The sequence below is a fragment of the Phoca vitulina genome, unplaced genomic scaffold, assembly GCF_004348235.1.
Source record: "Phoca vitulina isolate PV1807 unplaced genomic scaffold, GSC_HSeal_1.0 scaffold40, whole genome shotgun sequence".
Lineage (NCBI taxonomy): Eukaryota > Metazoa > Chordata > Mammalia > Carnivora > Phocidae > Phoca > Phoca vitulina.
The window spans coordinates 601,460-613,176 of NW_022589743.1; the positions used below are offsets into that span (position 1 = coordinate 601,460).

At 39.0% G+C, this 11,717-nt stretch overlaps 1 protein-coding gene across 1 annotated transcript in view; it reads left to right on the forward strand.

The window, feature by feature from the left end:
• TOP2A (DNA topoisomerase II alpha) overlaps window positions 1-11,073 on the forward strand; it is a 29,033-nt gene extending 17,960 nt beyond the window's left edge. Inside the window, exons 26-35 of the mRNA XM_032429222.1 lie at window positions 23-187; window positions 317-400; window positions 1,796-1,978; window positions 2,532-2,622; window positions 7,135-7,287; window positions 7,519-7,645; window positions 7,767-7,810; window positions 8,210-8,350; window positions 8,793-8,992; window positions 9,975-11,073. Coding sequence (XP_032285113.1) covers window positions 23-187; window positions 317-400; window positions 1,796-1,978; window positions 2,532-2,622; window positions 7,135-7,287; window positions 7,519-7,645; window positions 7,767-7,810; window positions 8,210-8,350; window positions 8,793-8,992; window positions 9,975-10,103 — 1,317 coding nt within the window. The 3' untranslated portion in view covers window positions 10,104-11,073. The remainder of the gene's footprint in view (window positions 1-22; window positions 188-316; window positions 401-1,795; window positions 1,979-2,531; window positions 2,623-7,134; window positions 7,288-7,518; window positions 7,646-7,766; window positions 7,811-8,209; window positions 8,351-8,792; window positions 8,993-9,974) is intronic.
• Window positions 11,074-11,717: the final 644 nt, after the last annotated feature.

Genomic DNA, 11,717 nt, shown 5'->3' on the forward strand with positions numbered 1-11,717 from the left:
AGCTACATTTTAATTTCTCTAGGTACCAGATGAAGAAGAGAATGAAGAGAGTGACAATGAAAATGAAGCTGAAAAGAGTGACTCTGTAAGAGACTCTGGACCAACCTTCAACTACCTTCTTGATATGCCTCTTTGGTATCTCACCAAGGAGAAGAAGGATGAACTGTGCAAGCTGAGAAATGAAAAAGTGAGTTGTTGGTGGAGGGTAACATATTGCTCAGTTATTCAAATGGTGAAAGACAAACTGTGCTTCATGAAAATTGTGTGCTATTTATGCCTGTAAATTAACTCTTAATTTTCTGACTATCTTATGAAGGAGCAAGAGCTAGAAACATTAAAGAGAAAGAGTCCATCAGATTTGTGGAAAGAAGACTTGGCTGCTTTTATTGAAGAGCTGGAGGTGTGTAGTTTATAATTGCCAATGTTAGAGTTTTTATTAATGAAATAGTACATTCTAGCAATATACCTCTTTGTCAAGAAATTTCACAATTGGGGGCGCCTGGGTGGCTCAGTCAGTTAAGCGTCCACCTTCAGCTCAGGTTGTGATCCCAAGGTCCTGGGATCGACCCCCGAGTCCAGCTCCCTGCCCAGCAGGGAGTCTGCTTGCCCCTCCCCCCACTCGTGCTCATTCTCTCTCTCGCTCTCAGATAAATAAATAAAATCTTTAAAAAAAGAAATTTCACAATTAGCAATAGAAAGAATACAAGAGGCATAAGGAAACATTCCAAGATAACACATGAAAGAACAGATTGTTAGAATAAAGTAAATGATGGCCAGAAGCATACTGCCTAGAATTTTTTGGACAAAGAGAGGAAAGGGTAGGAGTTGATTTCTGACTTAGTGGGAATAAGTATGGAATAAGAATATTTACTTAAATATGGAAAAAGACCAACACAGTCTCCCAAGTCAATCTAAAAGGACAAAGATGTTTACCTTCAGGGCTAGCTAATCAGTAGTTTCAGAAGATACTTTGTTACCTAAATCTCACTAATATGCTTTGTTTTCCAACACTATTTTAAGATAAGAAAAAGCATTTCATAAATTAAGCTAAAATGCTTAACATGCAGTTTTATATTATTATACTTCGGTATGGATGTGCAAGTGGAATCCCATCCTTTCACTTCTTACTTGAGTTTACAAATATGTGTATATGTATCTAAGTATTTTATCCCTAACACAGTTTCCCCTTTTTATCTTCAGAAAGCTTAAATGGTAGAATCAAGAGTAGAACCCAATCTTTGGTGTCCACACTTGTCAAAGTGGGCCTTAATTATATCTTCACTATTACTGATGGCATACTTAGTTTTGGCACAGCTTATCACAAATATACTTTAAGATGTGGGGTGCCTGGCTGGCTCAGTCAGAAGAGCATGTAACTCTTGATCTCTCAAGGTCGTGAGTTCAAACCCCACACTGGGTGTAGAGATTACATACATACATAAATCAAAGAAAAAAATTTATCTTAAGATGTAATAAATTGAAATCAGTTTAACTGGCCTTTTATTCTATTCCTATAAAGTAGCCTAGATTTTGTAGTCTTTATTGACTTATAAACTTGCTTTCTTGAAAAACAAACTGAGGGTTCTAGAGGGGAGGGGGTTGGGAGGATGGGTTAGCCTGGTGATGGGTATTGAGGAGGGCACGTTCTGCATGGAGCACTGGGTGTTATGCACAAACAATGAATCATGGAACACTAAATCTAAAACTAATGATGTAATGTATGGGGATTAACATAACAATAAAAAATTAAAAAAAAATAAAAAAATAAACTTGCTTTCTTTTACCCCTTTTATAGGCTGTTGAAACAAAGGAAAAACAAGAAGAACAAATAGGACTTCCTGGGAAAGGGGGGAAAGCAAAGGGGAAAAAAACACAAATGGCTGAAGTTTTGCCTTCTCCGTCCGGGAGAAGAGTCATCCCCCGAGTGACCGTAGAGATGAAAGCAGAGGCAGAAAAGAAAATTAAAAAGAAAATTAAGGTACTACTCTTGAAAAGTTATACATAAATACTTAAAACTTATTTTGGCTTAAAATTGAACAAATGAGGGCGCCTGGGTGGCTCAGTCGTTAAGCGTCTGCCTTCAGCTCAGGTCGTGATCCCAGGGTTCTGGGATCGAGCCCCGCATCGGGCTCCCTGCTCCGCAGGAAGCCTGCTTCTCCCTCTCCCACTCCCCCTGCTTGTGTTCCCTCTCTCACTGTGTCTCTCTCTGTCAAATAAATAAATAAAATCTTTAAAAAAAAAAAAAAAAAAATTGAACAAATGATATAAAATTTCTAATCCCATAGTTTGCAGTTAGGGTTAGAGAATCCTATATCTAATCATAACTTTGCTTTCCTGTGAGCCTGATATATTTTTTTTAATGTTTAAGTATATTGAAAAAGTCATACCCATACCTTTATTCAGAGCTCTTAAGCAAAAGTTAAAGAAAAAAAATCACTCTTTGACCAGATATATATTTGTATATTTGACCTTACATTATTCCAAATAATAAGTTAGCAGAACTTGACCATCTTTGTCTTGCTCTCTTTTAGAATGAAAACACTGAAGGGAGCCCTCCAGAAGACAGTATCGAACTAGAAGGTCTGAAACAAAGGTTGGAGAAAAAACAGAAAAGAGAACCAGGTATTAAAATATTTTAAAGTTTTTTTTTTTTTTTTTAAAGATTTTATTTATTTATTTGACAGAGAGAGAGACAGCGAGAGAGGGAACACAAGCAGGGGGAGTGGGAGAGGGAGAAGCAGGCCTCCCGCTGAGCAGGGAGCCTGATGCGGGGCTCGATCCCAGGACCCTGGGATCATGACCCGAGCCAAAGGCAGACACTTAACAACTGAGCCACCCAGGCGCCCCGGTATTAAAATATTTTAAGTAAAATGGTATAGAGTTGAGATTAAATTGTGTCTGTTACCTAGGGGGTGCCTGGGTGGCTCAGTTGGTCAAGCGACTGCCTTCGGCTCAGGTCATGATCCCGGAGTCCTGGGATCGAGTCCCACATCGGGCTCCCGGCTCAGCGGGGAGCCTGCTTCTCCTTCTGGATCTCTCCCCTCTCATGCTGTTTCTCTCTCTCTCTCTCTCTCAAATAAATAAATAAATAAAAATCTAAAAAAAAAAAAAAATTGTGTCTGTTACCCAGTACATTCCGCGTAGATGTTTAGTAAGTCCTTAGTGAGTAACATGATGGGATACTATGTCTAAAATTTACTTGAACCTCCCTGATATTGTCCTTGGATATGATTTATTTTAGAAGAGATCATTTTGAAATAGTTTGTTAATTTGGCAATTTGAATTCCTTAGTGGGATCTAAAGAAAACACACTCAGTTTATTAAATTCCACTTTCTAGCCAATTATAAAACTAAAGCTTTTTGAGAATAGTGAGCACATCTTAGTCATGTTTGTATTATCCCTAAAGTTAAACACCATGCCTGGGATATAAGTAGCACTCAATAAATTAAATAGAATTAAGAATTCTACTAACCGGGCGCCTGGGTGGCTCAGTCGTTAAGTGTCTGCCTTCGGCTCAGGTCATGATCCCAGCGTCCTGGGATCGAGTCCCACATCGGGCTCCCTGCTCGGCAGGAAGCCTGCTTCTCCCTCTCCCACTCCCCCTGCTTGTGTTCCCTCTCTCGCTATATCTCTCTCTGTCAAATAAATAAATAAAATCTTTAAAAAAAAAAAATTCTACTAACCATTTGATTATACCCTTACTGAGTATCTACTTTTTTTAATAAGATATTCACATACCAAGTTCATTAATTTAAAGTATACCATTGGCACCTGGGTGGCTCAGTCGATTAAGCGTCTGCCTTTGGCTCAGGTCATGATCCCAGGATCCTGGGATCAAGCCCCATGTCGGGTTCCCTGCTCAGTGGGGAGCCTGCTTCTCCCTCTCTGCAACTCCCCCTGCTTGTTCTCTCTCTCTCTCTCTCAAATAAGTAAATAAAATCTTTTTAAAATAAATAAATTGTACCATTCAATCATTTTAGTATACTCAACAGTTTTAAAACCATTTTTTGCCCCAAAACAAACACTCTACCCCTTGATGGTCACTCCCCATTTCCTACCAATTTCTCCTCCCCCTAGGCAACCATTAATCTACTTTCTGTCTCTAGATTTACTTATTCTGGACATTTCATATGAATGAAATCATATATCTGGTCTTTTGTCCCTGGTATTTTTCACTTAGCATAATGTTTTCAAGGGTCATCTATATAGTGACATGTATCAATACTTCATTCTTTTTTATTGCCGAATAGTTTTTCATAGTATGGATATACCACATTTTATTTATTTGTTTATCAGTTGATAGGTATTTGGCTTGTTTCCACTTTTTGGCTTTTGTAAACACTGCTATGAATATTTGTATACAAGTTTTTATATGGACTTAATGTTTTTATTTCTTTTGGGTAGATACCTAGGAGTGGAATTGTGCTGGGTCATATGATTTTTTCTATGTTTAGCCTTTTGAGGAACTGCCACACTGTTTTTCAGAGCAGCTGCCCCATTTTACACTCAATGTGTGAAGGTTCCAATTCTCCATATCCTCACCAGCACAGTTAACTCCTTGTCACTTTTTTTCTTTCTAGCCATCCTAGTGGATATGAAGTGGTATCTCGTGGTTTTGGTTTGCATTTCTCTGTTGGCTAATGATGTTGAGTATCTTCTCATGTGCTTATTGGCCATTTATATTTCTTTGGAAAAATGTCTATTCAGACCCTTTGCCCATTTTTTTAATTAGGTTATTTATCTTTTGTTGTTGAGTTAGTTGTAAGATTTCTTTATGTGTTCTAATTTTTTTTAAGATTTTTATTTTATTTATAGAGAGAGAGCACAGGTACGTAAGTGGGAGAGGAACAGAGGGAAAAGGAAAGAGAGAATCTGAAGTAGACTCCACCTTGAGCGCAGAGCCCCACACAGGGCTCAGTCTCATGACCCTGAGATCATGACCTGAGCCAAAACCGAGTTGAAGGCTTAACCACCTGAGCCACCCAGGCGCCCCAGATTTCTTTATGTATTCGAGATGCCAGTCCCTTATCAGATATATGATTCTCAAATATTTTCTCCTATAGATTATCTCTTTATTTTCTTGATAGTGTCAACCATAAATTTTTTTGTTTTGTTTTGGGTTTTTTTTTCATTTTATTTTATTTTTTTTAAGATTTTATTTACTTGACAGAGAGAGACAGCGAGAGCAGGAACACAAGTTGGGGCAGAGGGAGAGGGAGAAGCAGGCTTCCCACGGAGTGGGGAACCCGATGCGGGGCTCGATCCCAGGACCGAGCCGAAGGCAGACGCTTAACGACTGAGCCACCCAGGCACCCCTTGTTTTTTTTTTTTAAGATTTTATTTATTTATTTGACAGAGACACAGCGAGAGGGGGAGTGGGAGAGGGAGAAGCAGGCTTCCCGCCTAGCAGGGAGCCCGATGCAGGGCATCGGGGCTCGATCCCCGGACCCTGAGATCATGACCTGAGCCGAAGGCAGATGCTTACTGACTAAGCCACCCAGGCGCCCCTGAACCACAAGTTTTTAATTGTGATGAAGTCTAATTTATCTTTTTTTTTTCCTTTTGTTGCTTGTGCTTTTGGTATCATGTCTAATCTTTTTCCAAATCCAAGGTCATGAAGATTTACCCTATGTTTTCTTCTTTTTTTTTTTTTTTTTTAAGATTTTTTTTTATTTATTTATTTGAGAGAGCGAGAATGAGAGAGAGAGCATATGAGAGGGAGGAGGGTCAGAGGGAGAAGCAGACTCCCCGCTGAGCGGGAAGCCCGATGCGGGACTCGATCCCGGGACTCCAGGATCATGACCTGAGCCAAAGGCAGTCGCTTAACCAACTGAGCCACCCAGGCGCCCCACCCTATGTTTTCTTCTAAGAGTTTTAGTTTTAGCTCTTATAGATCTGTGATCCATTTTGAATTAATTTTTGTATGTGGCATAAGGAAGGAGTCCAACTTAATTCTTTTCCATGTGGATATCCAGTTGTCCAGCACCATATTGAAAACCTTCTTTCCCTATTACATTGTCTTCACCCTTGTCAAAAATCAATTGGCCATAAGTATTAGAGTTTATTTATGGATTCTCCACTCTATTCCATTGATTGATCTATAAGTCTAACCTTGAGTGTCTACTTTTAATAGATAATGTGTGCCCAGTTCTGTGGGGGATACAAAGATGAATAAAATAAATAGAAACATCTTAGTATTAAACTGAAGAAATAATAAAAGTATGCTATACTGTGCAAAATTATAGATTGACCTTCTTTTTTTTTTTTTTTTTAAAGATTTATTTATTTGACAGAGAGAGATAGCGAGAGAAGGAACACAAGCAGGGGGAGTGGGAGAGGGAGAAGCAGGCTTCCCGCAGTTCAGGGAGCCCGATGTGGGGCTCGATCCCAGGACCCTGGGATCATGACCTGAGCCGAAGGCAGACGCTTAACGACTGAGCCACCCAGGCGCCCCATAGATTGACCTTCTAATGCAGCACACCTTTAACTTTAAACCCAGCTAGTGATCTTTTAGCATATAAAACCAATGAATCAGTTGAGTATTTTGAGCCTTCATGTTCCCATGAGTTTGATTACTCTCAAATAATGTGTGGGCACAAGAAGTGGGAGAGCATGGCATTTTACCTTCAAGAGGTTTATGAAGAACAGAAATTAAGGGCGCCTGGGTGGCTCAGATGGTTAAGCGTCTGCCTTTGGCTCAGGTTATGATCCCAGGGTCCTGGGATCGGGTGCCGCATCGGGCTCCCTGCTCAGTGGGGAGCCTGCTTCTCCCTCTCCCCCTCCCCCTGCTTGTGCTTTCTCTCGTTGAATAAATAAATAAATAAATAAATAAATAAATAAATGTAAAAAGAACAAAAATTAAAGCAGTATATACTAGCCATTGTAGGGACTGAGAGAAAGGTGAGATCAGTGTGGGTGCATGTACATTGTAGAGGTGACAACAACTTATTTATGGGATTAGATGACCAAGCTATAAACTCCACAGGAAGAGGGACTATGTTTGTTTCTGTTCACCACTGTATTCTCAATACTAGCACAGAGCTCAATAAATATTTGAAAGACAGATGGATGATAGATGGAGAAAAGTGAGTCAAAGAACATGTAAAGTTGGTTCATTCCCATCTCGCTTCTAGGTACCAAGACAAAGAAGCAAACTACATTGCCATTTAAACCAATCAAAAAAGGAAAGAAGAGAAACCCCTGGTCTGATTCAGAATCAGATATGAGCAGTGACGAAAGTAACTTTGATGTCCCTCCACGAGAGATAGAGCCGCGGAGAGCAGCAAGTAAGGAAAAGTGCTGAATGTGTTGAAAGATCTGAGTGGCCAGTGTATTTCAAGGCATTAATCCCAGAAATTGTTATATCTTAGAGCAGTTATTATTAAGTTTTTGAAAAACGAAAGCATCTTTTAGGAGATTAAACTAAAGCTTAAATCTTCATGAAATGTTGTATCAATCTGTGGATTAAATATTTCTGTTACCCTCTTTTATTCTTTGTCTATGTATGTTTTTTATAGCAAAAACCAAATTCACAGTGGATTTGGATTCAGATGACGATTTCTCAGATTTTGATGAAAAAATTCAAGATGAGGATTTTGTCCCATCATCAGATGTTAGTCCACTTAAGACCAAAGCTTCCCCGAAGTGAGTATCTTCTCTAATGTGGATTTTATCATGATTGTTGCCAGTAGTCAATGACATAGTCTTTGTTACTTGACACATTTAGAATTGGTTGTCAGGATGTTTTTTGGTTTTTTTATTCTAGACATACTACCAAAGAACTGAAGCTGCAGAAAAGTGCCATGTCAGGTATGTATTTAAGTAAAAGTAGTGAGATGTCTGCTTCACTGGGACCAACGGGTCCAGCTGGGTTCTAATCTGACTACCTTATCTAAGTCCTGCTTTGGAAGATAAATGTGGGTTCTTATTAGCATTATATTGCTGTTGTTCATTAGGGTTAGTTTTGCACAGAAAGGGGTTCTACACTTAATATACTGAAAGTCATCACGTGCTTGCTGTTTACTGTGCTGAGTGCTAGAGGTACAAAAAATAACTGCTGATGCAGAATCCAGAAATTAGATCAAAGTTATAAGAGTATGTTTTAAATATTCTAGAAGAGTCACGGACTTGGTGTTTAAATGGGGATTTAGAGCAGGAAACAGATTTTTCTGTGTTGCTTATATGTACTATTTTCCTTCCCGTTTGAAGTAATGGACCTCGACGCTGCTGAGGCCAAGGACAGTGCACCACTTCCTGCAGGCTCTCCTGCTGCTGATTTCTCAGCGGACACTGAAATCCTAAACCCGGTTTCTAAAAAGAAGGTGGCAGTGAAGAAGACGGCAGCAAAAAGTGAGCTTCAGTCTTTGAGATGGGTTCGTATTAGGATTAAGTAGCTGGCTGCCACAAGTCGATTTCAATTTTTTTACTCTCAAAAGTTACTATTAATAGTGGAATTAAGCCTTTTCCAAATGGAAGCAAATATTTAGATCTTTATAATCAAAATTGGTGGTCAAAAGGTTTAAAATCAGCATATTTCTCAAAATGCAAGGCATTAGCTAGCTCATTTCTATGACAGGGACAGGGTTTATAAACAGTGCGGAAGTTTAATGTAAAACATAAACCTATAAAAAAGTTAGATGCTTAAGAATACTTTGATTCTCTAATGTATTTTCGGCTGTATTAGATTTTTTCCTGTATTAAATAGAAGCAATCAACAGCTTGCTAAAAAAAGTTCACAGTGAGAAAAATTCATCTGAGTGGACACATGATGAATGCCTGTGTTGACTTGCAGGTCAGTCTTCCACCTCCAGTACAGGTGCCAAAAAAAGGGCTGCACCAAAAGGAACCAAAAAGGATCCAGGCTTGAATTCTGATGTGCCTCAAAAGCCTGATCCCCCCAAAACCAAAATTCGCCGCAAAAGGAAGCCATCCACTTCTGATGATTCCGACTCTAATTTTGAGAAAATGATTTCTAAAACAGTCACAAACAAGGTATTTATCCTAGCCAGTCCTTTTGCTGTAGGTGTTTTAAAATACATAACCAAGATTTGCTCTTAATAATCTGACACATTTTTAAGAAAATAAATGTAGGGACATCTGGGTGGCTCAGATGGTTAAATGTCTGCCTTCAGGTCAGGTCCTGATCTCAGGATCCTGGGATCGAGCCCCGCGTCAGACTCCCTGCTCACTGGGGAGTCTGCTTCTCCCTCTGCCCCTCCCTTCCCACCCTGGCTCGTGCTTTCTCTCTCTCTCTCAAATAAATAAAATCTTTAAAAAAAAAAAAAAAAAGGAAAGAAATGTGAATCTCATAATCCATTTAGCTTTTACTAGTTGTAACAAAGTTATATGTAAAGACATGCCACTTGGGATGCCTGGGTGGCTCAGTCGTCAGTTAAGCATCTGCCTTCAGCTCAGGTCATGATCCCAGGGTCCTGGTATCGAGCCCCGCATCAGGCTCCCTGCTCAGCAGGAAGCCTGCTTCTCCCTCTCGCACTCCCCCCTGCTTGTGTTCCCTCTCTCGCTCTCTCTCTGTCAAATAAATAAATAAAATCTTTTAAAAGTAAGCAAGTAAATAAATAAATAAAATTAAAAATAAATAAAAACATGCCACTTATGAGACACCTGGGTGGCTCAGTCAGTTAAGTGTCTGCCTTCAGCTCAGGTCATGATCCCAGGGTCCTGGGATAGAGTCCCACATCGGCCTCCTTATTTAGCAGAGAGCCTGCTTCTCCCTCTCCCTGCCACTTCCCCTGATTGTGCTCTCTCTTTCTTTGTCTATCTGACAAATAAATAAAATCTTCAAAAAAAAAATATATATATGCCACTTAGTCAATGAGAGTTGCCTTAGATCTATTTCTTACTACTTATTAGAAGGAGGGAAACTCATTAAATTGTAGTCTGTTGATATATTTTTTACAGTGAAATGTTGCTGTCAGACTAACATTGTGCAAATTACTTGGACTTCCTCTTGTAGAAATCCAAGGGGGAGACTGAAGACTTCCATCTGGACTTAGACTCAGCTGTGGCTCCTCGGGCCAAATCTGGACGGGCAAAGAAACCTATAAAGTACCTCGAAGAATCAGACGAAGATGATCTGTTCTAAAATGGGATAATTTTAAGTAATGGTCTTATTGAGTCCAAGACTGGTTTTAGAGTAACCTGAGTCCCTTAATTTCCTCCCCTCTGAATTTTGTTTGGGGAAGGTAGTTTTAATCCAGAACCATCAAAGTGAAGTATGTAGAGCCCAAGTATCTATTACCGTTTTATAATACTGTCTAAGTAGTGACCACCGTGGGCATTGTTTTCTTCTCTGCTTTGTCCATGTTTGGAGTGTCTTTTCTTTTGTCTTTCGAATCTGATTTTAAGTTCTTCTGGACTCTGGCGATAGTTGTGTGGTCACTTCAGCATAACATAGTTTCTTGACCACTCATTAAGCTAAAATTGTTATAAACGTCTACTTTGCCTCTTTTCATACTTTCAGTAAATAAGAGATAGAGCATGATTAATTCTGTTTTACCTTAGTTTTATAGGTAATTTTCCATCAGATAGAACTTTATAGTTCTAGTACAAATACTCCCCACTCAGCCTTTTATGTGCTGAATTTTTGCTCAAGCAATGAGAAATTGCTCATATTCTCCATAGCCTTTTGAATATTAGCAGAGGCTGAAGAAAAATAGCCTGGCTGTCTCTGTATAACCTCAACACAGTCAATAGGGTGAAGAAAATTAGTGTTGTGACTATCTCAATTCTTGACTTGTCCCCTCGGGCTGTCTCCAAGTTTGAATCTCCCAAAGAACAAATTTCTAGGGAGGATTGGATTGCAAAAAAGTCGGGGACAACATTCATTCAAAGATCTTATATCAATGCCATCCATACTCAGCAGTGAGCGGTTATATCCATTTTGAGAAATCTCCATAATTTTCAACTTACAAACTTTTTATGATATTTCTGCATTTTTACATGTGTGTGAGTTGAGTGGTGTTTTCAGTGTTTTTGTAAATATTTACTATGTTTTTCTATTTCACTTAATTTCAACAATTTTTTACCTTAATAAAATGTTCTAAACATTGCAACCCATTGATTACCCTTTTTCCCCCTTGCAGTATACCCTTTTCCTTACTCTAAAATATATCCGTCTTTACTTCCCTTTGAGGAAAGGGAAATTCTGATCATTTTATTGATGTACCTACCTAACAGCCCCTGGCCATAGTAATAGGTCTAAGAGATAAGCATCCTGACCTAATCAAGGGCAATCAGGTTTTTCCCAGGTTTTTATACATGGGTACAAAGTTATTCATCTCCTTCACACTCAGAAGGCCTTGCCCCGCCATGAGCAAGTAGTTTCAAATATGCGTGGTTTTTGTGCTGTTTTGTTTTGGTTTTTTAATGATCCCTTTAATGACTATTTTGATAATCAGGACAACTACTTGATGATCTCAATAAATGACGTTAGGGCAACTGGCCAATCATTTAGAAAAAAAGAAATATTAGATAAATCCAATCCCTTCCTCACATCTTATACCAAAGTTTAAGTTCAAACAGACATGTCAAAAACAAAACCATTTAAAAATGTACCAAAAGAAAAGTAATGTTGAGTTTCAGAGGGATATCCTAAACCTAGCCCCAGGGGTTGACAAAGATCTGGAAAAATGAGCCCTTGAATCAGAATCTAGGCCAAAAGGTCAAGCTCTGTCCTAGCAGTTCTCACTTTAAGAAA